Source organism: Aythya ferina, assembly GCF_964211825.1.
Source record: "Aythya ferina genome assembly, chromosome: 20".
Classification (NCBI taxonomy): Eukaryota; Metazoa; Chordata; class Aves; order Anseriformes; family Anatidae; genus Aythya; species Aythya ferina.
In genome coordinates this window covers 10799779-10826396 of record NC_140318.1, presented here as the reverse complement: position 1 = coordinate 10826396, position 26618 = coordinate 10799779, and the positions used below count along the sequence as shown (strand labels likewise).

Genomic DNA, 26618 nt, shown 5'->3' with positions numbered 1-26618 from the left:
GAAGAACAGAACTGATAGGAAGCCGCAAGCCAAGGTAAAATCCAGGGTTACTCAATTGTTTCCAAAATTTATCGGGCAAAATCTGGTCCTCTAATCTCTTTGGTTTCACCCTGATCTGTTTGAAGAACCCACCACAGAGGCAGTGTGCACACAATCACCTGTCAATGCTGCCAGTATACCCTAACACCCTCTCTAATCACTGCCAGTTTGCTTTTATCCTCAACTTCTTTCCTCTTTTCTTAGCAGAGATCTTGAACAGAAAACATCACAAGGCTGCATTTCACAGGGCCAGGGCTGGTGATGGTTGGTGTTCACCTGAACCTAAATGTATCTTTTAGAACTCCTAGGGTCCCAAAATCTATGCATAAGGCATTGCATTCTGGTTTTACTAGACAAACTCCACCTAGTGCCACATTTGAAACCATTGTGCTGCCTCTGATATTTGAATCTCTAAAATAAGTCATACTTGGACCAATCTTCTGGAAGGGTTCCGGCTCCTCCTCCTTTACTTCATCTGCTGCTATGACGGCCTGGTCATAGGGGTCTGCAAGAGAACAGAACCAGCAAGAGAGCTGACAACACCCTCAGGTTTTCCTTCTACAGCTGCATAGGCACTGAATGCTCCTGCATCTGTAATGACATTTCAATCTGTAACAAGATTTCAAGACATGAATTACAAACCCAATGACCCCTCTGTCTGACTTGTCCCTCCTCCACCTCAGGTGCCCCAGTCAAATATTAACCCCCTTTCCAGCCCGGTAATTCAAAGCCTGATTTATATTTCCTGATTTTCTTCCCATCTAATGATGTTTTGATGTCTGAAAGTGGCCACAGTAATGCAGTCTGCGAGCAAGTCAGCTACCAAACACTGACCAGTGAATTCCTACCATCTAACACCACAGCTCGAAGCAAATCAGAACCCAACCCATTTTATAAAATAATGTAATCTATGCCTTGAACAATTCACTAAATCACCAGAGACATGAAACACCTGTTTCTTTGATTTTTCAGAAGCCTGATCAATTGTACGTACAACAAAAGCCTGGTATCTACTAGGGCTGGGCATTAACCTACTGGCTGTACACACCAGGTGAGGCAGAGAGGATGCTCCTCTGCCACTGCAATCAGTGAAAAAACTCGTTTGACTCTTACAAGTGTAGAATCGGACCTGCTGTACCTGAATTACTGAATGCTTGAAAAAGTTTGTGAAATAAAGCACACGAAGGATCACAGCTTACCTGCCCGGTTTTCTGGGGCACCTTCCACACTAAAAACTAACACAGAATAGAAGAAGGAGGGGAAGAAACAAAACAGAAATTAAATCCTTAAATGGCCTTGTTTTCCTCCTGTATTTCACGTACCGCTTTAGCATATTTCAGCCCCACAGAATACACCAGGCTTTGTGCCCCAGTCCCTCCTCTTCCCAGCATCCACGCAGGAACTATGAGCATGCCCAGCCCTAAAACACAGAGATTCTCAAGGCCTTTGCTCTGACACAGACTCAGCCCCACGTGAAGCTCAGGTGCACACCTGCTTCACGTTTGTTTGCTGAGACACTACCACCCCCTCGGTGGAACCATGATGAACAGTGTCTTTGCAAAAGACAAGTGGAAGCCATTTCCAAAGCTGTCTCATAAGCTGAGGTAGCACTCCCTGAACCATAGCTATGAAGACACACTTCTGACAGGAGCAGACACGTCCATCTCACAGTGACTTTTAGCCCTGCTAATTTAATTTTAGGTCTCTTCACAAGAACAATAGTGTGTCATGGTGTACTGCAAGAGAACATTGGCTCTTAGAGCACATTTAGATGTACACATGTTCCACTGAAAAACAGCAAAACATTTACTGTGAAAATCCACGTGCTTTTCTGAGATGCTCCAGCTAGCCAGAACTTTCTGCTTCCCAAGCAGCCTCTACCTAAAAATCTGCCAGGCCTCCCTCCTCAGCCAGGTGAGGAGCAACACCAACATGCTCACAGCATGTGCAGTGAGGGTTTGGAGTAGGTGTGGGCTCCAAGTTAAGGAGCTTTAAATGACCTGTAAGTATAGGCAGCCAAGCCAAAGACAGTATGTTGTTGCTTCTATTCCCCCCAGTACAGAAAAAACAAACACACTGCTTCTAGAGGAGGATGTCTGCTTCTGTCTAAGCGTCACCCGCCTAGACCACATCTACATTCACAAAGGAAAAATAAGCCTGACAACTGTATCTCTTCACTACCACAGCAATTAACAAGAATGAAACAACATTTCTCAACTCTGAAACGTGGTTTCTCACAGAAGGTCATGTTAGGAACAAACATGTGAAGTCAGAAACCAAAAAGCAACCAATTCTTGCCTAGGCAGTGGCCAGACGGACAATTTACCTTGAGGCACTCTGCTCTAGCATATCCATCTTAACCACGAACCTTAATACAGAAGGGAGGACTGCAAGGACCACAGGTCCCAGCAGAGGGTGTTGTTTTGATGCATGCAAAGAGAATCAAGCCCAGCAGACTTCTCCCTGCAGTGCCTGCAGACTGTGCCTCCCCTGACAAAGGCGAGCGAGGAATGCTGCGACATGTCCTGCACATCATGGGCTGCATGATCCTGCAGGACCACTTTTTGCCTTCCCCAGGGCAACACAGCAACCACTTCTCATTTTAGTTTAGGTGTCTAAATGTCAAAATAGTACTCACCATCCACGGCATGCAGGTCTCTGTGCTCTTGGAAGCAGCTATAATATTTATATTTTTTCCCGCAAATGTCACACGTGTACCTAAAGTTGTCTGTAGGAATAAGAAAACAGGCCACTTTAGAAACCTTGAAGTAAAAAGCAAGCACTCCAGAGTACACTGCTCAGTCAGAAACCCCCATGCAGTCACAATGATCCCACACACCACGCTGAATCTCTCAGGTACGCAGATAGCCACTGCCTCACATTGACCCCCCCGTGCTACGTAGCTAATCCTAAGGTATCCTGCTTTTTGTTTCAGTCAGGCAGCTCTGCTCTCCAGTAAAGCCTCTATAAGAGCTCTCAGCAGGCCCTGCTGAAATCTTCTTTGGAAGTTAAGGACTACAGTGCTGGTCAGGGTGGAGACGAACTGGAAGAATTTAACACAGAGTCAAGGTATGCGCTGTTAGAAGCCAAAGACATAACATGCCACCTAAAAAAAGGACTGGAAATATGTGCATCTCCTGTCCACACCTGGTGCTCACTGCTGCTGCTGACTGGCGGCTAACTGCACCCAGAATCCCGTATGGGCACATGAGAACAAACAAATCCAAAGAGAACCAGCAATTCAAAGCACAAAGGACATCTACCAATGACAGGACCGACACAGCCTGGTACCGTATGTATCAGTACCCTGGGCCCCCTCCCTTCAGCCCACAAACAACAGCCCCCCTTTACCACAGCTGTGTTCCTATCTTTTCATCCCCCACTGATACATGCCACTGGCGCCCTCAAAACACCAGCTCCCTCCTGTGTCTATCCTGCTCAGGTGCCAACCCAGTGCTCCCTGCGTGTCCCTTTGTCAGAGGAGAGACCTGCTGGCTCTCCATCCTGGGGGAGTCCCCCTCGGGGTCTCTCCTCCACCGGGATGCCTACGGCCACCACTCCCAGAGGAACACACTGCAGTTTGAGGCTTGCAGCCTTCAGTCAGAATTGCCTGGGATCACCACAGGGATGGACTGACAGACAGAAAAACATCTGCACAAACCCTGTCCCCTTCACAGCTCAGACTAAGAACTGAAAACGGCATCAGAAGGGGAGTTTTATTTTCCCCGCTGCTACAGCAGCGCTCTCTCAACTGCTCCAGGAGCAGACGCAGCGAGTTTTGCATTCAGGCACCCTGCTTCGGAGTCCTGCTGCACCTGCTGAGCTGGGGCAGTGATCTTCCAGCAGGCCCACTGGGAAACATCGGGAAAATGCCACTGGCACAGCTCAGATTTTACAGAGAACAGGAGGACAACCAGAGGAGGAAAGGCCCCAGTGTATGCTCAGCTCTCTGTCAGTCTATGTGGCTGTCCCCATCTGGGTGGGGAGGGGAAGTCAGGTGGATGCAAAAAGCTCGGGATGCTTGTGAATCTGGTTTGCTCTGACTGGGGACAATGAAAGCCTTTGATCCAGATATTGCACCTGTGTAAGGAAAATCTGAGTACGGGTGCTGAGCACATCCTTGCTGGTCAGCTCGGTGAGATTTTCCAGCTCCTGGTATTGGGCATCCACCTACATCCACCAGTAGTGACTCCACCGATATGTGCAGTGCTGTGTTTGCAGCCAGCCACAGCTGATGGCCTGCGTGCCTGTTGTGTGCCACTGGCCCACTATAAAGTAGAACGCATCAGCCCGTGTAGCCAGAAAGGATCTTAAAAGCAATGTATTTTACTTCTTTTACTAGGAGCAAACGAGGACTGCACACAGCAGCTGTTGTGCCTCCACAGACGAGCTGCCACTCCGTGAGCTCCCCTGCCGCAGCTCAGTTGTTTGCAGCCATGTGTGCATACAATTAGCAAAGTTAAGGCATTGTTTGTTTTCACCTCCTCCATGCTGCATTCAAATGCACCAGAGTGTGCACATTAAGTAATCTTTTGTTTTACTTGTCCATATTTTTATTTACAACAAATGAATATTTAAAGCTGAGATGCAATGGTACTGTCTGATCACTCGGGTTCATCACTGCAGTCCATCAGCCCTTAAGGTTTCAACACTAAATGAAGCATTACTTTCCACCCCTTTATTCTGCTTAGCAAAATAAAACTAGGAGATACTGTGATGTGTAAGAGAAAAACGTTCAGTATAATAGGTGTTAAATAGCTGGGCATTGTAACTTTACATCTACTGCCAAAAATATTGTATCTTAATTAGAGCACAGCAATACTAAGCTAGACATAAGAGATTTTAAAGAGTTCAGGCTGAATAAGTGAGACAGAGCCCAGGCACATAAACCAAGATGAAAAAGATCCTCTGCTTCAGAGTGCACTGCTTAAGGAAGAGTAGGAGGAGAAGCAAAACATGAGAATATTCAAATAATAAAAGCACTGGTGGGTCACTGCAAAGATATGCATATCTAACAGCGGTTCATAAATAATCTTACGCAATCTCCTTCTGTAGTTGTACAATGGTGCAGAGGGTCTCAATCTACCTGGGACCCCGTTCGACAACAAAGGGAATCTAATGATTCCTAGTGAGTGTATCTGTGTATCTGCTGCGAAAAAAAAAATCAGTCAATTATCAGCAAATAAAATTCGTAACGAGTCATCAGTAATCAGTCTCACCACGCATCCCAAAGACAAGAAACCAACCTCTTTTCTGAAGTGTAATGAGCCTTGTAGTCGATGAACTGAGGACTAATTCTTCAAAGGAGTAACAAATGCCAAGCACTTTCAATATCTCCATTTGGAAGAAGAAAACTAACACAGCCTTAGTTTGGAAGCAAAGTGCTCAGTAAATAAGGACACTTGCTAGAATAAAACTGAAAGCGAGGCACACCACGGGACTAGGATATCATCTCACACTCACGCGGGCACAGGTAGTTATAGTTTCTGTAACTTGGGAAGGACTGCGAGGATGGTGCTGATAATGGCTGGGACTTGAAGGGGTGACCATGTGCTGGGTATGACCACTGCCTTCCCTAGGCAGTGTGGGGAACACGGAAACACGCACCAAGTATAATGGTGCAGTCCAGGAGAAAACGGGTTTGCTTGTTTTGTTAGGAGACTGTTTTCCCTAAGGAGGAACAACCTCCAGAGATTATATGGAAAAAAATCATTATGAGAAGAATTTGTTCCAGCTGGTATTGGTACTAATCTCTTCCTCTCCGCTTTGAAGGAGATAACACCCAGCAAACAGTGCCAAGTCTCAGACATAAGGAGGTTTACAGAGAATTCAGAAAGTATCAGTAGAGTGCCAATGTGTAGCTAAGCTTTCCCCTCTCTGAGCAGCGGTCACTCTTGCAGGGCTGCACCAAAGCGCCAGACTTCGTACCCAATAGAGCTGTCTGTTGACATCTGTCAGGCACTTCCAGTGCTCTTCCCAGCCGCAGCAGCTCTTGGAAAAAAGGCAAAGCAACAGCCATGTTACAACGCAGTTCCTCAGATATGAAGCACTGGCATACTGAGATGGCAAACAGGCCATCATTTTTCAAGTACCAAAAAAAAAAACAATTCTGTGGGACATGAAGGCATTTTTGACCATTTTGCTTGCAAGTGAACCTCCCATACAGGACAGGGAATGTGCTGCTCTTCTCTGCCTGTCTCCAGGGGCTGCTGCCTGCTGGCTCCAGCCAAGTTGTCGCGTGGCCTGTGTTCAGCGATGACTTGTAGCTCCTGAAATACTGAAATACCCCGTCATAGGGAGGATCAGTCAGGTCATCTTTCTTCCCAAATGTAGCATTGAATATATTGAGATTTTTAGTTGTTTTGGTTCAGATATCCAGCAGAGAAGAAAATACACATCTCATTTTGGCAGGAAACAGGGAGGGCAGAGAACGTGTGCCCAACAGTGGCAGGCGGAAGAACCAGGATTCATTGCTCAGGGCACTTGGCCCAGAGCCTCTGGATTTTGCTCTAGAAACCCAAGAAGGGAACAATAGCAATCAAACTTGCTGAAAGGTCAGGACTTCTGTATCTCAAGCTAAAAATAATTAACCCGCCCTCATAAGTGCAGGAATCTCAGACCACACAAATTGCACACAAATTCAAGTTTCCACTGGGCTGACAGAGCTCTGCACAGCATCACAGAAACCCAGATTGGAAACAACTACATATATCATCCAGATGACATCCCTGCAAGGATGAGATCACATCCCATTGAGCATCCAGAATAACAGGGTCTCCATACAACATGCTGCAGGAGCTACTTAGGGACTTCTCAAGGGAAACAACAAGTTTTGCCTGTCACAGAACTCACAGTCACATTTTAAATTGAAGAAGCCACAAAAGCTACATGATACAGGAGCTCTCACAGCAGCCAGACATGTTGTAGATACTCTTGAAACCAAAGTGATTCCACTCTTACCAAGCACTGCAGAGCTAGCTGTTTATTAGGAACAGACTCCAAATGCAGAAGAGCGAAACTGCTGAATATAAATTAGTAAATTGCAAGAGCCTACTGAATTACCCCTAAAACCCAGCAGTGTTCCAAGCTCATGTCAACAAAAAAGCTGCAAAATCAGAAAGGAGAAGAGGACAGTCTGGACAGTGCATTATGTGTCCTGCTCCTTGACTTTGTGGTACCAGGAGGTCTGAGAACAGCCAAGGAAGCACCGATCTCCAGAATTCCACGTCCCTGGCTCACCTCAGGAAACAAGGTTTCCCAAGCAGTTCATAAAGTCCATCATTGACAGGGAAGGGTGGCTGGATTTCTCACAGCTAAGCCTGCTGCAATAGGTTTATTTGCCCTCTCTCTGTCTGAGGCTGTGATATTTCTTTTTTTCTCCAGTCTCTGCTGGCAGATGCTGGACTCCTGAAACATCCTGCTCGTGATAAACACAGTGGGATGGAGATGGCGAGTGGCTGGTCAGAGTACCTGACAAAAGCACCATCTTGTGAGAAACAAAGTTGTGTTTTTGCAGTAGAGAATTACTTTACTGTATTCCAAGTCAGTTGTGTAGTCATAATAAGGAGAAATGCTGGCAGGAAGACAAAGATGCACAAAGTGGACAGTAGAAGGCCTCACTGCTCCAAAATAAGGTAGAAGCTTGAGAAAAACAGGATGAGCAGCATGAGAACAGTAAAACAAAGATCATGAGTTCTCAAAACATAAGAAAGGAGAAATTAAAGGGTTGGAAAAAAAAGAAAAATTGTACATATATGGTATAGAGTAGTGTCGAGTAGCTTGTGAACCTGTAGTACTCAGACAATGAGGAAACAGGGGAGGTGATCAGGTGTTGGGTAATAGGGAATAAAAGGTTCGGATTTGTTTACTAAAATGCGCTCCTGATTGACAGGACGCCCGCCATTGCAATTGCAAATAAAATAGCTTCCCAGAAGATCCTGTCTGAAGAAAATTATTTGAGATGTTTCTCACAATTTGGGGCTCATCCAGGATCTTGTTGCCTGCCGAAGATTTCTTGACACCACAGAGAGGAAGGTGAACCCCACTGATTTCAGCGGTCCCATCAGGGGTGGTGGGTTGTCTCGGTACAGCCGGCAAAGGACCGAGACTGTTAATTTGAAGACAGGCTCTGCGAAGCTCTGGGGAGAAGGGAGGCCAGCACAAACATAGACAGACACATCCTACATAGAGTCCAGCCCGGATCAGGAACAGGCACTGGGATTACTGCTGATAACCTGGACCAGGAAGCCATGCAAGGACCAAGGTAAGAGAAACTTTACCGTATCTTGCCTCGGGTTGGGTTGGGGGAAACTCTGGTGTGAATGAGCGTGAGTGTGAATAAGACACACTTCTGGTGCGGAGTGAATGTGAAGTCCCAATCTGCGAGGCTCGGTGATCCTGCGAGGGGACGAACAAAGTCCCTCCAGCTGGAGAGGGATGAAGCGGAAGACAGAGTAGAGGAGTGAAAGAGAGTCCTGGGGAGTTTGGGCCCTTAGGTGTATGGTACCCTGAGCACAGTGAGGTGAAGTGCTCAGCAGTACACCCCACCTCTGTCCTAATCCTAGCTGAAGGCGTGTGGTACCCTGTGGGTGGTGAAGTCCACAGCAGCACGTCAGGAAGAGCTGGGGATTAAGGGTTCCAAGAGTCAGCAGGGTGGGGTTGGAGACACTGGGATTGTGCCTAAAGATAGCCCTTTGGAGAGAATGATAAGGATTTGTAAAAACAACCCAAAAATTAGGGAAAAAGATTTTAAAATATATATAATAAAAAAAATGGTTTGATATTGTGTAATTGTCTGGCCTAAAAATATAATAAAAGGAACTTCAGTATTTTGGCCAAAATAGGGGTTTGATGAAAATTCAGGCTTGAAATTTATATGTAAACAATAAGGTTCTGTTTTCGGAGGAGGAATCGAGTTATGCTCCCTATAATTCTAATACTGCAACAGAGGCAGCGGCAGGTGCTCCAGGAGGGGAGACAGGGACTGCAGTTGATGCTGTCCCTGGAGAAGTCGCGCTGGGGAGTGTAGAGCGGCAGGAGTGGAGGCCAGGGGGTCCCGATGGGGCCTTAGGGCTGTGCAGGGCCAACGCAGGGCCAGTGCCACTCCCCCTTTACCAGCAGACAGGTTGGGAGTTTTAAGAAGAAAATGGAAATCATTAACTGAGGCCCTAGCAGAACAGTCAAATCCATTTCTAAGGCCTAATTTATATTCCTGGGGGGTGAAATGTCATTCTTGAGTATGTTATTCACTGGAGCAGAATGTTTAGGAGGGGAATGATTTGGCAGGTAGCTATGCAAGAATGGTAAAGAACTAACACCCCCCCCCCCCCAGACCAAGAGTAATTCCGATAGAGCAGAAATATCTGCTTATCTAACAGCAATAATAACAATCCACAACATAGAAATCATATGAGAGACTTGGGGTCAGAATTAGAAAGTACTCGGGGATGAATCCTGAGGACCCAGTAGCTCAAGGGCTCTTTAAAGTTCATTTTGTGATTAAAACCTGGCCAGATATACAGAAAAAGCTCCAGAAAGTGGGAGCATGAAGTGAACAGTGCAGGTAGTACGAAGGTGTATGCCAGGAGGGGAGATGAGAAGGAAAAGCAGAGAGTGAAACAAATGGTATACACAGCGTACCGGGTAGTGAGACAGAGGGGGAGATAGAGGGACTTTCGGGAGGAGTCGGGCCCAGGATGGAAAGGAGAGGAAGAGAGATGAAGGAATGGCAGACAAGGAAAGCTACCTATGTTGCAGCCTAAATCCTAGCAGGTACAGGCTTTGAGAAGATGTTTTAAGTGTGGCCAGGCCGGCCACTTCAAATAGGAGTATCCGGAGTGGAAGAAGGAGGAGAGATTGCTGTTATAAATTTAGAATAGGGGAGACAGAGCTTCTCAGAAAGCTAGTTCCCTGATAAATGAAAAAGTGTACCTCATTGGGGATCACTCTACAATTATTGTTGCAGGCAAAACAGACTTGGCATAGGAAGATTAATAAAATTTATTACCTATTGCTGACGGGCCGGAGCGGTGAGAAACAAAGAAACAAGATGGGGGCACCTTCCCCCATCCACTCTCTTCCAGCTCTTCCCTGCCCTGAGTGGTGCAGGGGGGCCGGGAGTAGGGTCTGCAGGCAGTCCGTAGTGCTTCGTTTCTCCTGCTCCTTCACGGTCTCTCTGCCCTCTGCTCCGTTGTGGGGTGCCGACCTTCCTGGGCTGTCCTGTGTGGGTTTCTCCACGGGCAGCGAAAAACGGGCTCTTTGGGAGCTGCTCTGGTGTGGGGTCCTTCTGGTGGGGTGCCAACCTTCCTGGGCTGTTCCTAAATGGGCTGCAGTGTGGAGATCTGCTCCGCTGTGCTAAACCACGGGCTGCAGGGCTGCCTTCCCCACCAGGCGCCTCCTTGTGGGCCGCGGGGGGGCTTTGGCTCCGGCACCTGGAGCACCTCTGCACTGGACTCCCCCTCCTCTGCACTGACCTTGGTGTCTGCAGGGAGGTTTCTCACTCTCCCAGCTGCGGTTGTGCAGCAGTTGTTTTTTCCTTTTCTTGGGTGTGCTCTCATAGAGAATTAAATTGTATTACTCATGGCTTGGCTCTGGGCAGCGGTGGGCCCCTTTGGAGCCAGCTGAAGCACAGAATCACAGAATTTCTAGGTTCACAGAATCATAGAATTTCTAGGTTGGAAGAGACCTCAAGATCATCGAGTCCAACCTCTGACCTAACGCGAACAGTCCCCACTAAACCATATCCCTAAGCTCTACATCTAAACGTCTTTTGAAGACTTCCAGGGATGGTGACTCCACCACTTCCCTGGGCAGCCTGTTCCAGTGCCTCACAACCCTTTCAGTGAAGAAGTTCTTCCTAACATCTAACCTAAAACTCCCCTGGCTCAACTTAAGCCCATTCCCCTCATCCTGTCACCAGGCACGTGGGAGAACAGGCCAACCCCCACCTCGCTACAGCCTCCTTTAAGGTACCTGTAGAGAGCAATAAGGTCTCCCCTGAGCCTCCTTTTCTCCAGGCTGAACAAGCCCAGCTCCCTCAGCCGCTCCTTGTAGGACTTGTTCTCCAGGCCCCTCACCAGCTTTGTCGCCCTTCTCTGCATCCGCTCAAGCACCTCGATGTCCTTCTTGTAGCGAGGGGCCCAAAACTGAACACAGTACTCGAGGTGTGGCCTCACCAGAGCTGAGTACAGGGGGACGATCACTTCCCTAGCCCTGCTGGTCACACTGCTTCTTATGCAAGCCAGGATGCTGTTGGCCTTCTTGGCCACCTGAGCACACTGCTGGCTCATATTCAGCCGACTATCAACCAATACTCGTAGGTCCTTCTCTGCCAGGCAGCTTTCCAACCATTCCTCTCCCAGCCTATAGCTCTGCTTGGGGTTATTGCACCCCAGGTGCAGGACCTGGCACTTGGCCTTGTTGAACGTCATGCAGTTGACCTCAGCCCATCGGTGCAGCCTATCCAGATCCTCCTGCAGAGCCTTCCTACCCTTGGGCAGATCGACACACGCACCTAACTTGGTGTCATCTGCAAACTTACTGAGGGTGCACTCAATGCCCTCATCCAGATAATCAATGAAGATATTAAAGAGGACCGGCCCACACACCAAGCCCTGGGGAACACCACTAGTAACCGGCCTCCAACTGGATTTGACTCCATTTACCATAACTCTTTAGGCCCGGCTATCCAGCCAGTTTCTAACCCAACGAAGCATGCGCCAGTCCAAGCCAAGAGCAGCCAGTTTCCTGAGGAGAATGCTATGGGAAATGATGTCAAAAGCCTTGCTGAAGTCAAGGTAGACCACATCCACAGCCTTTCCCTCATCCACCAAGCGCATCACTTTGTCATAGAAGGAGATCAGGTTCGTCAAGCAGGACCTGCCTTTCATAAACCCATGCTGACTAAGCCCGATCGCCTGCTTGCCCTGCAAGTGCCGCATGATGACTCTCAAGATAATCTGCTCCATGAGCTTCCCTGGCACTAAGGTCAAACTGACAGGCCTATAGTTCCCCGGGTCTGCCCTCCGGCCCTTCTTGTAGATGGGCATCACGTTTGCTAGCCGCCAGTCAACTGGGACCTCCCCCAATAGCCAGGACTGCTGATAAATCATGGCTAGTGGCTTGGCCTGCTCCTCTGCCAGTTCTCTCAGTAGCCTCAGGTGGATCCCATCCGGCCCCATTGACTTGCGCACATCCAAGTGCCATACCAGGTCGCCAACCATTTCTTCATGGATAGTGAGGGCCACATTCTGCTCCCCATCCCCTTCTGCCAGCTCAGGGTACTGAGTATCCAGAGAACAACCGGTATTGCCGCTAAAGACTGAGGCAAAGGCGGCATTAAGCACCTCCGCCTTTTCCTCATCTTTTGTAACAAGGTTTCCCTCCGCACCCAGTAAAGGATGGAGATTCTCCTTAGTCCTCCATTTTGTGTTGATGTATTTGTAAAAAGATTTTTTGTTGTCTTTAACGGCAGTAGCCAGATTGAGCTCCAGATGAGCTTTGGCCTTTCTAATTTTGTCCCTGCACAGCCTCATTACCTCCTTGTAGTCCTCCTCAGTGGCCCACCCTTTTTTCCAAAGATTATAAACCCTCTTTTTTATCCTAAGCTCAAGCTGCAACTCTCCGTTGAGCCAGGCTGGTCTTCTTCCACGCTGGCTTGTCTTTGGGCACGTGGGGACAGACCGCTCCTACGCCATTAAGATTTCCCTCTTGAAGAGTGCCCAGCCTTCCTGGACTCCTCTGCCCTTCAGAACCACCTCCCAAGGGACTCTACCAACTAGTGTCCTCAGCAGCACAAAGTCAGCCCTCCAGAAGTCCAGTACAGCGGTTTTACTGGTCCCCTTCCTGGCCTTGCCAAGAATAGAGAACTCCACCATTTCATGGTCACTCTGCCCAAGACAGCTCCCAACGATCATATCCTCCACCAGTCCTTCTCTGTTTGTGAAGAGAAGGTCTAGCGGGGCACCACCCCTGGTAGGTTCACTAACCAGCTGCGTCAGGAAGCTATCTTCCACGCTCTCCAGAAACCTCCTAGACTGCTTTCTCTGGGCTGTGTTGTGCTTCCAGGATATGTCAGGGAAGTTGAAGTCCCCCACGAGAACAAGCGCTGACGATTTTGCAACTTCTGTCAGCTGCCTGTAGAACTCCTCATCCGTGTCCTCATCCTGGTTTGGTGGCCTACAACAGACCCTGACCAGGACGCTAGCCTTGTTGGCCTTCCCGCCGATCCTAACCCAAAAGGACTCAACCTTGTCATTCCCAGCCTCGAGTTCCACAACATTGAAAGATTCTCTAATATAGAGAGCCACACCACCACCCCTTCTGTGCTGCCTGTCCCTTTTGAAGAGCTTATAGCCAGTCATTGCAGCACTCCAGTCATGAGAGTGGTCCCACCATGTTTCCATGATGGCAACCAAGTCGTAGCCTGCCTGCTGCATGATGGCTTCCAGCTCCTCCTGTTTGTTACCCATGCTGCGTGCATTTGTGTAGATGCACTTCAGCTGGGCCACTGCCTTATCCCCTGGCCTTGCCATTGTTCCCCCTGGCACAGCTCCAACAAGCCTTGTTTCAGCCCCATCCCCCTTCTTACCTAGTTTAAAGTCCTCTCAATGAGCCCCGCCAGCTCCTGGCCCAGGATCCGTTTCCCCCTAAAAGATAGGGACCCGTCTGCGGCCATCAGGCCGGGTGCCGAGTAAAGCGCCCCATGGTCAAAAAATCCAAGACTTCTGTGCTGGCACCAGCCCCTGAGCCACGTGTTTATCAGGTGGGCTTTTCGTGTCCTCTCAGTACCCCTCCCTGCCACCGTAGGGATAGACGAAAACACCACCCGTAGACGAAAACACCACCTGTAGATGAAAACACCACCTGTAGATGAAAACACCACCTGTATGCCAAACAGCATCAAACAAACACCACCTGCCCTTGGCTCTGGGCAGCAGTGGGCCCCTTTGGAGCCAGCTGAAACTGGCCCTTATCTAACATGGGGCAGCTGCTGGATTCTTCTCACAGGGGCTACCTCTGCAGCCCCCTCTGCTACCAGAACCTTGCCATGTGAACCCAATACACTGAGGCAGCTAGGTCATTACTGGCCTGTAAAGTGTTAAGACTTAAGTTAACTAATGAAACCCTAAATATGATGGGGGTAGAAGGGACTGGGATAACAGTGCCACTTTTTGGGGACACCAAGCTGAGACTGGGGATAGAATGATCACTGGGCAATTCCTGTACATACCTGAAGCAGGGACTAACTTGTTGGGAAAGGATTTGATAATGAAACTGGGCATTCAAATAAATTGTTAGACGGGAATAACAGTATTATTAATGGGGTACTCTCAGACCCTGAGAGCAAAGATGTATTTGCCTTTGAGTGGAAAGACCCTGAAATGGGGCAGAAGCAGCAATACAGATGGACAATTTTACCTCAGAGGTTTACAGGGCCACCAATTTATTTGGGCAAGTTCTAGAACAAATTTTGGAGTAATTCCAACCTCCAAAGAGTGTGTTACTGTTACAATATGTGGATGATCTCTTATTGTTAGGACAGGAGGAAACAGCTGTGAAGGAAGCCACTAACAAGCTATTTGAATTTCTGGGAAAACAGGGCTTGAAAGTATTGGAAAATAAATTAAAATTCATAGAAAAAGAAGTCAAACATTTAGGACATCTAGTGTCTGAGGGGGAATGAAGAATAAATTCAGAGAGGATTCAGGGAATTGTTGAGCTACACCTACCCAAAGCCAAAAAGAACTAAAATGTTTTGAGGAAGAGTTTTTTAAGGAATTAGGAGTCACGAAGTCCAAAGGAAAACAGATACTCTCTGATGGGAGAGAAATGCTGAAGAAAGTGCTAATGAGGTAAGTATTAACTGTTTTACATCAAGAGGGTCATTGGGGAATTCAAGCAACATGTGACACTGTGCTATGGAAATATTTATGTGTAGGAATATATGTACTCTAGCTGACCAAGTACGCAGGAGTTGTGTAGTATGTCAAAAGGTAAATAGTAAAATTATCTGCAGTCACTCCAAAGGGGGTGAGAACCAGGAATTCAACGTTTCCAAAATGTACAGGTAGATTTTACAGAACTCCTTAGAGTAGGTAGATTTAAATACTTATTAATCTTGGTAGATCATTTGTCAGGCTGGGTGGAAGCTTTCCCTTCAGTATCTGCTACTGCAAACATAGTAACTGAAGTAATTCTAGAACAAGTAACTCGCAGGTATGGAATTGTTGAAAATATTGACTCTAATCAAAGACATCATTTTATGCCAGAAATATTGCAAGGGCTAATGTGGACTCTAGGAATTAAGTGGAAATTTCACACTCCTTGGCATCCTTCCTTTTCTGGAAGGGTGGAGAGGATCAGACGATAAGCAGCAATTGACTAAGTTCTGAAAACTCCCCAAATGAAGTGCTTACCTTTGGCACTTCTCCAAATTCAAACTGCACCAAGAAAAGATGTGGGAGTTTCACCATATGAAATATTATTTGGACTGCTGTACATGGACAAAATGAATGAATTACCTCAATTTGAGACAAAAGATGCTTTTCTTAAGAACTATATAATAAGGCTGTCGTCCTCTGTCATCTCTCAGCACTGTTAGCTCAAACCCCACCCTTGGAAGCCCTGATCCATCCATTCCGAGAAGGAGACTGGGATCTGATGTGAACATGGAGAGAACTTAAACTAAAGCCTGAGTGGGATGGACTGTTCCAAGTGCTCCTGACTACTGAGACGACAGTAAGAACGGCTGAGAAAGGGTGGACTCATACCTGGGTAAAAGCATTAGTTAACCCTGATACCAGAGAGACTGCATTAACAAAGACTTTTAAGGTTTAAACTGCTAAAACTATCTATTGTAAACCTTTAACTTCTCCTTAGAAGAATTCTTAATGAGTAAAAAGGATTGAATTACGCAGAATTGGAGTGTTTCCAGTGAACACTCTCTGGAAGTGGAAGAAAAAGAAAGGAGGGTATTCCATCCCCACCAGAAGAACCCTTATTAGTTTATGATTTTTATTGTTTATCTTAATTATTATTTCTTAATTATTAGAGGGGTGTGTATATATACATAGAAATGATGTATTTTATTTTAGTAATACCTATTCTCAATGGATTAGTGATAAAATGGAGGGAAAAATCAGCATTTCCAATTGATCCAGAACATCTCTTGAGTTCTATCTCAAAATAATTGTTGGATTTGCACCCAGATGACTAGAAAGACTGAAGAGGCCTTGTCCCCCATTGCTATTTCCAGCAGCAACTGTGTCTGGATTCTCTAGATTTTTAAAAGTGACATATCATACACAGTGCCGGGATGGAACAGATTTTGAGGTTGAGTTCCCTACATATAATCCTGGCTACAACATACTGTGTTATCAAAGGTACCTTTTAAACAACATTGATAGAAAACTCAGGGGGCAAAATTACTGACCCTGGGTGTGTAAATATCCATGAAATAGGGAATAATCCAGACCATACTGAATATGGTAGTCACGGGAATGATAATATACATAATGCACACCAGATACAACATGAGACGCCTGTAACCAGATGGCCTTTCCTGAATGTCAAGGAGTGGTACTGGCTATGTGGCAATAAATCCAGGAAGGTGTTGCCCCTAGGATGGAAGGGAGCTTGCACCCTGGAGGCAATAATTCCAAATGTAATGATTATTGAAGACCCACAAAGCCAAAGCTCCCTTGAGACCACACACAGAATTAAGTGGACTCCAGATAATCCTTTAGTAAAATTCTCTAGCTTTTTACAGTTTTGCAAGGTGGTTTTTACCTTGGTTAAGGGTGAGTGAATTAGAAAAAGCTATTGTAAATATATCGAACAACAAGAAAATAAGTTTGATAAGTTTGCAAAAATAGTGCTCTAGAATCAAATAATATTAGATGTATTAATAACCTTATAAGGAGGAGCGTGCACTGTAATTAATACTAGTTGCTGTATATATGTAGATCAAATGGGATGAATTTGACTGATCTTAAAAATATTTGGGGAAAAAAACACAACAAGATCCTACATAGAGTAGCTCATGATGACACTTCCTGGGGATTTAGAAACATTTGGGAGAAACTAATTTCGTTACCTGAATAGAATTAGCTCAAACAACTATTTGTTGGTATTGTAATAACAATGGTATTCTATATCTGTCATCACCTGTGACATCCAAAGAAGAGTATTGCACCTTAATGTTGGAAAAACTCAAGAGTGCGGTATGTGAAGAGGTGCAAAAACAACAATAGGAGTAAGAAAAGAAGAGGGGTGAATTGTGAGAAACAAAGTTGTGTTTTTGCAGTAGAGAATTCCTTCACTGTATTCCAAGTCAGTTGTGCAGTCATAATGAGAAATGCTAAGTAGATAAGTGGACAGTGGAAGGCCTCACTGCTCCAAAATAAGGTAGAAGCTTGAGAAAAACAGGATGAGCAGCATGAGAACAGTAAAACAAAGATCATGAGTTCTCAAAACATAAGAAAGGAGAAATCAAAGGGTTGAAAAAAAAAAGAAAAATTGTACATATATGGTATAGAGTAGTGTCGAGTAGCTTGTGAACCTGTAGTACTCAGACAATGAGGAAACAGGGGAGGTGATCAGGTGTTGGGTAATAGGGAATAAAAGGTTCGGATTTGTTTACTAAAATGCGCTCCTGATTGACAGGACGCCCGCCATTGCAATTGCAAATAAAATAGCTTCCCAGAAGATCCTGTCTGAAGAAAATTATTTGAGATGTTTCTCACAATCTTTCCCAGGATGTCTGCCCCACAGAAGGGAACCATGAACAACTGCAGCAATCTTCATTGAGAGCCAAAGCCACTGCAATTGAACTACCTGATGCAAAGACACAGGAAAGAATGGCGTTTTGAGATATGTGCCACATGCCTGTCACCAGAAAACAGCTTTCTGAGCTGTGTCCAGCAAAGGCTACCTGAGGTGCCTCCCCAGAAAAAGACCCAGAGCGCAGCTACTGTGTTCTTACAACACAGCAGGGAGCAGAAACATCTGGCAGCCCCACTTGCTTATGTGACTTCCACCCAGAGAACCACAAAGACAGCTCTGGAGAGAGGCTTGTTCTGCCTTTTAGCAGCCTGAGGGGCACCTGGAAGGAAAGGAACACATTTATGGCTTCCTAAGCTCGCAGAATATTCCCCACACCGATTCAAAGCAATTCCTCTGACCTAGCCCCCAGCATCTTCAGGAGCTTCCTTCTAGATGCTGGACTGGCAGCAGGGAGAGGTAAAATGCATGCCTGCAGACACACAGCTTCCTGCCAGCAGACCTCCATCTACTCCTCATTCAAATTGTGCTGCAGCACTGAAGTTATGAGCTTTACACCTGCATTTTACAGCCAAGTAGAGAGTTGCCAGTAAAATCCATGGCAATCTACATCAGAGCTCAACTCAAAGGTGTCTAATGGCAAAATTCCTTGGAAAGGGATCAGGAACAAGCCCAAAGTCAGCAGCAACCCCATAAGGGGATTAAAGTATCCCAAGTTATATTAGGATTAGAAGGATTAAATAATAATAACATCCAGAAATTTGGAAAGGACAGAAACCCTCACACAAATGCACAAGCCAGCTCCTAAGTGGGGGTTAGGAAAAAAACTTTCCCTGTGGGCAAACTATTCCAAGATCACTCATTTCATGATCATTTCCTTTTTTCCCACAAACACTTGGCCTTTGTCAGAAACATAAAAGACATTTAGACATGCACTGGCCCATCCTAGCATTTTGAGAAGCTTTGTGCGCTTCTCAAAGGGTGTCCTAACTAACAAGCCAAGAAAAGGTAATCACAAACCCTGACACAGCCAGGTGAAACCCCACGAAATAACCAACAGATGGTGCAGGCTGTGAGCTGTGGGCTGGTGAAGGGCTCAACGACAAGTGAGAGGGCACAGAGCCACCAGTGTGTGCTCAGGTTCTCGGTGCAGCATTTCAGAGCCCAGTCCCGACTCCTACAAGCAGCTGCTGCAGACACACTCAGCAGCTACGGGGCTGGCTTCACCTCACAGTGTTTTACAAGCTGCTTTCAAGCAGGCGGCCACTGAGGTCCACAAATTCTGTGATGCTTTATCCAAACAACATGTCAGCCAAATGTATCTACACGGTGGAGATTTCAATACAGACCCTCTGGAGCTGGATGTAATCCTTCCAGGTCAGGGAGTGTGATGCCAGACTAGCAGGGGATTCCATACAGTGGAGAATATCCCATATCTGTTTCTGAAAGACAGCCCCCTGTTCATCATAGTCTCATGATCACATACAGGTGGTTGTTGGTTGGCTTTTTTTTTTTTTTTTTTTTTAACCTTTGGGGGAGGAAAGTGTTTGGGTACTGCTCACTGGATGGTGGAACAGAAAAGACTTCCCAGGAGTCCTCAGGCTGCTACACATCAATGAGTTTCCCTCTTCCACGCTTAAAAGTACATTAAATTTGAATCAAAACAGATAGCAAATACCACCAATTTAAAGTGAAAATATTATGGCATTTTGCAATTATGCCCAAAATCAGCACTATGAACAGAATGTTCGGATTCCATGACACACCAGACAATATAATTAATGCCAGCAGATCTGGTTTCATGCTTTTTCATTCTGGTGTCACTTCAGGGGAGTGCTGGATTCTTTTTATTTAAAAAAGAATCTTTATTTAAAAGAGAATTGTAACGCAGTGCAAGATAAAGAATGTCGAAAACAGAGTGTTAATGTTCTCCTAGCAGAATTTTGAACAGCATCAATTTTGCATAATTAAAAAACAGGTGTACTTGTACATACCTAACTTGTGATGCAGTAAGATTTATTATTTTTTTACATTAAAAGGGATGCTGAATCTCCACAAGTGAAAAACTCAGTTCAGATCACATTATGGAATTTTGCACAAGATATGATATGGGCCATTTTATTTTCAATTCCCCTGAAATCAAAAGGAGTTTAAGGTCTGACTGGGAACATACTCTACTCATCTGCCTCACAACTGTTTAGATTACATGACGCAGCACCAAGAGTTGCATAAAGGAAAACAAATCTCACCTTGATTTTTTCGTACACATTTGTCCTTGCCCAGAAATTTTGTTCTTACTGTGATTTCCAGATGGGGATTCATAGGATTCATGCACAGTTTCCAAAGTGGAAAGGAAAAGTGATAGTTAAATGACTGCACAGTACTAAAGAACAAATTCTGGCTTCCTAAACCTTCATAAGGACCAAGATCAAACTAAAATAAAATGGGATAATAAACTCTCTACAATTGTCTGCTGTAATCCAGGCCTCTAACCTTCATGTCAGGTTGAAAGGAGGAAATTTTAAGAAGGTAACCATTGTATTGTTCTGCCTTTCCTGGTTTTAAAGTGAAAATACTGAGAACTGTGGTGAGGTAATCTGGATTAGTCAACAGTGCAGACCACTGCACTGTTGGATTGTTGTCTTGGCTTAAAAATGTTTGGGACAGCGTTTTAATAAATTGTAAAAATACTTAAAATATATTTTTTTCTGCGTTATTCAGATAAAACATCGTTGAAATGCCAACATGCAGCTCAGCAGATAAAGGTGCAAGCTGAAAGAAGAATTTGGAATAATTAATGTATACATTTTCCACTGCTAAATTTCAATCTATGTTGAAAGCTGGAAAGGGTATTGCTTCCTAATGAACATGGGAGGGATGTAATCCTATCTTCAGAAAAGTTCTCCTGGCATTTTCAAGACAGATTGATGGATGAATGGAACAGTTTGGAATTACTAATTTTCTAACCCTTTTTCATTAAAATAAATATATTTTTTCCATCAATTTCACTGCCTAGGAACTGTGTAGGAGATTTCTTGCAAGGTTTTAACAGCCAGATTTCTGTAAACATTGTCTATTTTTTCAGTATCCAGGAAAGCAGAAGAAATTTATTTTTTACGGGTGTATTAGCAATTTTCTGTATAAGATCATGTTTGGAGATTAACAGAAAATTTGAAACCTTCTTTTCTAAAACCTTAGACTAAAGTTACACAGAAAGCAGCTGTTCCTTTCTAGAGCTATGGAACTGCACCACTTGCAGAAGCATCACATCCTCCTGTGTGCCATGCTCCAGAGCACACCTGACATGCTTGTAAGGAAAGACACACAACAGGATACCCAAAACGAGACCATCTGAAAGAACCCGTAGCATTGCAGAGTGATGTCAAAAGAGTGAGATCAAATTTACCCTACTAAAAGGCAGGGCCAGGAGCTATACCTACTTCACCCAGCCTCTACAAAGATGTCGGTGCAGCGATGTGAAGGCTCCAAAGCAGAAAGCATTAGTCCTGATCCCCTCCCTGTGCCATTCCTGGCATACAAGGTACTTAGAGAAAGAGATTATGGGAGCAAGACAACAGTAACCTGTGTTACGGTGCCATGGACAGCACTGTGCCTCACAACAAACACCAGCTCTGGGGGGAGCAGGAGTGACCCCAGCCCATGAGCTGGGAAGAAACACACTCTCATGAAAGGCAACAACTGCACCACTGAGGGAACACATGCCAGGCTTACAAGTCACAATTTCCTTCCCACTGTAGACAAAGTTCCTTATTATTTTCTTAATGTCCTCCTCCTGCACAGAAATTTATCATTCTTGGTCTCAGCCCATTGGTCATTTAAATTTGAAGATGAACATATTCATCTGCTTGTTAGGCAAATGGGAATGTAAAGAGACTTTACCTATTTAAAATGCAAAAGCATTAAAAAATAAAATCCATTTTTATAGCTTTCCCCAAGGAGCAGGAGTATTATTAAATAAGAACATTGGAAAAATTAATCAAAGTTGTAAATGACTAACTGTTCACTTTGGCATGTGTACGTGGGTGTGCACATGCACACAAATCTTTTACTTTAGGCTTTTAATTGTGTAAGGCATTAGTAAGTTTTACCAAGCACAACAGTGGAACTTCCCATTTTTTGCTCTGTTACCTCAAAAAAGTTTAAGGAAATCAAAAGCTAAAATTTAATTTATGGGAACATTAAGGTTGCAAATTTGAATATTTAAAATTAATGAAGAAATGTAGATGCCAAATATTCTTCCTTAACCTTAGATTAACACTAGCAAACCATTTACATATCCTTTCAGCTCTAGTCAGAACATTAAAATCACTATATCCTGCACATATAAGGTGTGGGCAAGAAAACCTTCATTTTTAATATATTAATTTAATGGTGTAAATTCACAACCCTCAAATTGTTTTTGCACACGCGAGGCAGTGGCACTATGCCTCCATAGTTAAGGTCTGCAAGACATATTCCAGCCCAAATCCTTGTTTCTAACCTTTCACTGCTTTTTCGAATAAATTCCTTTTAGTCTGAACTTTCTCATGCTTAGTCAGAGCCCAAAGGGAGACATGTTTTTTAAAGATCAGGCCAATCATTATTTTTTTTCTTTATTTACGGGATTGTGAAATATATACTATGCATTCAATTCTGGAAAATTCATTTTTTTTCCTTCTAAGTAACGCTCCTCATGGACACTGTCATGTACACAAGTGATGAGTTTGAATGCACTTAAACTGGACAGAAAATCATAATTCTGTTTGCAGCCTACAGCACCCTCAGACAGGGATGAAAGCTGGCGTCCCCCACAGCACCTTGCGTCCTACGCTCTTAGCCCAGCACCTCGGTACAATCCAGTGCACAGACAGCAAGTGTGATACTACCATGAAGGGGAAGGAGAGAACAAGCCTCACAGGTTAAACCCCATTTTCAAACGGCTCACCCATCGCAAACCTGGTAAGAATTACAGCCTGCTACCAGGAGCTGGGATATGACCACAAACTAACACGTATTGTGCTACATCTAAGGTGTATCACTACATCTTGAGCACCTGAGGAAGTGGGAGTGAAGACCAAGCAAAGAGAAATGACTCAGATATCGCATGGTACCTGTTAAACTGTGCCACAAGGCAGGAGCTTCAGCATGTGACACGTGAGCAGGCAGCTGGCCCTGCTGTACCATAGGCACATGCTTCCCTCTAGGCTACGGCGAAGCCCAAGCTTGGAGTCAAGCTCTGAACCAGGGATAGTGACGGCACCAGCCAGAAACACAAACACCTGAGGAGGACAGGGTTATCCTGCCTGCTTCATCACGTGCACAGCTGGGACAATGATCCCTTCTGAAGGCCCTTTGTCCCTCTTTGGTACCTCTGTATTACAAAGATACCCAACCTTAACAGCAGTTATCTTTAACACTGCAACACCACAGCAGATACTGCACTTCACCACCTTCCTTGGTGTGCCACTCAATGTACATGGAAAATGTGTTGACTGGCTTTTCTTTCCCTCGATTGCACTGCTAGAACTGGCAGCCTTTGAGCTGAAATGCTTCTCAGCATTTATAACAAGCAGTATGGTTCTGATCTCTACCCCAGTCTGTCACTCGAGAAGAGAGGAGAGCGCAGCCCATCCATTTCTCAATCTCTTCTTAATGGCCAGTTTTGAGTTGCAGATATGCTAAAGCCTGGACTATACAGAAAAACACAAGAACTCTCCGTATTGCCAGCTGTGCTGTCTTCATGGAAGACAGATCTTGGTTTTTCTCTCTGTAGGACACCAGCATCTGTGTAAGACTTCAATTACACAAATTTTGTACCCCCAATGCAATAAAGCAACACACTTCAACAGGGAAAGCAATTCATAATACGTTTAAAATTGCTCTAGGCTGAGAATTTCTGTCTGAAATATTTGGTAAATATCATCACCTGTGAGATTCTTTCAAAAGTCCTGTGCAAACAGGAAAAATGAGCTCCAAGACAACAGGAAGGTCAACAGGCATAAAGGAAAAACAAGTTGTGTTATTTGGGATCAATCTTGGAATTCTGTGGGAATACTGGTGGAATTCCTTCATCCAGCTCATGATTTTTCAAACTATGGGGCTGGCCACAGTTAGCACAAAGGGACTAGGAAAGTTGCTTCCTATTTCTGCTAGAATTTAAGGCACAAGTGAAGGAGCTGCCAGGCAAACAATGGCCTGGGTTTACAGACAGGAATTGCACACTGGGCTCTCAGGCATACGGTGGAGTTCTTTGACGAGCTGCACAGGAGTAACCTGCTGGCAGTGTGAGCACAAGGATCTGCTTTTAAAAAACAGCACAAAACACAGCTTAGCCTCTTAAACAGAATTGCATGTAAACAAAAGCATGAGATGGAGGCAGAAAGAACAGGATCTGCCAGAAAACAACCATTAGAGGTCTTCAAACCTCCAGCAAATGCCACAGATTTGTCACAGTAACAAACTGCAACACTGCTAGGAATGAAAGCAGGTGAACTATTTGTTTGAAGGGAACTTCTTTTTCATGTTATTTTCCAGCAAATCACAGAATAACTGGCTGGTGGCATGCTAACAGCCTAGCAGAGCAGACTTCACTTTCATGGCTTGTACTGGCTGTGAGCAATACCTGCTTTTAAACTACTACATCTTGGACGTCATGGTCCTCAAAAAAGTTCTTACCACGGCAGGAGAACAAAGAAAACCACGCTATCACTGAACTCCTCTGGACTCAGCCAAACTGATTGACACGCTGGAGATGAAATGCTCCTGAAATCACTTCTTCCTGATTCTTCTGACTTCCAACAGCATTTCTTTAAAAACTTCCAGGAATACTATTCCCTATGATATTAACACTGCTCCACCACACTCAGGACTTCTCCCTCGAGAAGAGGAACACTTCTGAAGTCTCAGATAGACAAACAGCCATATACAAAGCTAATATTCCAGCTACACTTTAAGAAACCTTCATCCTTTAGTAATTCTCCCCCTGCTCTGCTCTACATGCTTGCTGTTCTGCTTTCTCTCACAAGGCACAGAAATGCAATCCAACAGCATGAGGCTGTGCCTGGCAGACAGAGACTGGGCTGTGAGCCCGGAGACTTGCGCTCTCCTCCTTTGCCACTTGCCCACTGGTTGCCTCCAGCAAGTCGCTTGCTTTTGCTCTGCTGTTCCCTGCCTGCCTGCAGAACAGCAAACTCCTCTGTGGGCGATCCAAGGCTCGCCCAGGCAAAAGGCTTAGACATACCAGGGACTAGTAGGACTACTGGCTGCATTGATTAACATATGGTATTTTGAAAACAGATATTAAAAGGCCATTGGTAAGCTGTAATTGGGCAAGTGTGATATTAACAGTTGCTGGAGCAACCTTTTAATTCTGTCATATGCTGGTCCAAAGCAGCAGAGACACCATTAGAAAAAGCAGTAGTAAGCATGTAGACAAGAGCTTAAATGCTTACCCAGTCCCAGGATGAATTAAGGTTTCATGAGCAACCATAAAACTGACAGTCTAACTCTGAGCTCTGCAAGCCAATTCTGGTTGCATTGCACATGTTCTTACACGCAAGTTCTTCTTTCCTACAGAATAGTAATACCAAAATCCAACAGCCTGACTATTAAAATCCATGGTATGTAGCAGAGTTACAGAACACAGCTATGCTAACTGGAGACAGGGCCCTGTTGGGGGACGCTCAGACTTCTCTACCTCCCTCCCTTCCACTGCGGATGAGCCCAGAAGGAGCTGGTAGCACGGAGCCCATCCTGGGTTTTCCTCCTAATCCAGTTTAGGCACTGGCTCGGGTAGGACTGCTCATCCAACCCTGGTGACAGCCCAGCTCTTACAACTGTTGTCTCCAGCCTGAGATGTGCACACCGAACACACCCAGCACAGTGCACAGATGCCTTCACATCTGAGGTGACGCTGCCCGCAGCTGTGTCCCTGGCACACTGTCCCTGCTGGGGCAGGGTTTTCAGACCCTTGCTTGCCAGTGGCTTTATTTAGCTATCTCTCAGGTTGCCAAGAATTTCCCGTGGTATGTGAGCAGCAGGAGGGAGATTGTTTTTACAAAGTTTGTAACCCCCTGAAACATGAATGGAATTTCCATGGAAAATGATGGTGCAGATGTAGTACAATCACCTTCTTCCCGAGGACTTTGAAAAGTCAGGAGCAAACAAGAGAGAGATAAAAGCATCTCAGGAAAGACTGCTAGACCCTTCTATAGGAAGTCAGTGACCTAGATGTCAAATTGGTCATCCCTGCCTAGGAAAAAGTATCAATTTTTTTTTTATTTTTTTTTTCAAAACCTCTCCTCCCTTCCTCCCTGTCAGTCAAAGTTGGTAACAGCTTGACAATCCCTTTTATTAACACATTAGCACTGTGGGTTGCATTGTTTTCTTCACTCTACATGTGGGAATTCTGGTCTTGGATCGTGAGCCAAGGCTAAAAAGTTGCTCACAAAGTCATGCAGCTGTGTCCCCAAGGGCACTGTCCTCTCCTCAGCACCACAGATCTATGTCACTTTGAGAACGGATCCACAACAGAAAAGTGAGTCCCTGAGACACAATCTATAGACTAACATGCCAAGGCTGCAAATAGCCAACAGTTTTTCCTCGAGGCAGCCTTCAAAGTGCCCTCCCAGCTGGAAAGTCTAAACACCAATGTCTCCTCTTCAAGCAGGCAGCAAACTAACAACTGGCCTCAGCTGCACCCCAGCTCACCCCACGGCTCCCTTCTCCCCATGGAAGGCTGGGCCAGCCCTGCCCGAAGCAGCCCCTTCCTTCCTCAGTCTTTCAGCCCTGAAGGCACA

At 45.3% G+C, this 26618-nt stretch overlaps 1 protein-coding gene across 11 annotated transcripts in view; it reads right to left on the bottom strand.

The window, feature by feature from the left end:
* The window catches only part of ZNF618 (zinc finger protein 618), a 179578-nt gene that overhangs the window by 43478 nt on the left and 109482 nt on the right, over positions 1-26618 (bottom strand). For 8 of the 11 annotated variants that reach the window (XM_084494469.1, XM_084494475.1, XM_084494471.1 and 5 more), the window contains 3 exons: positions 2678-2767; positions 1239-1274; positions 467-544 (listed from right to left, as the gene is read on the bottom strand). In XM_084494469.1, the coding sequence (XP_084350595.1) occupies positions 467-544; positions 1239-1274; positions 2678-2767 (204 nt within the window). The remainder of the gene's footprint in view (positions 1-466; positions 545-1238; positions 1275-2677; positions 2768-26618) is intronic. The other 3 variants (XM_084494473.1, XM_084494470.1, XM_084494467.1) reach the window with 1 other exon arrangement.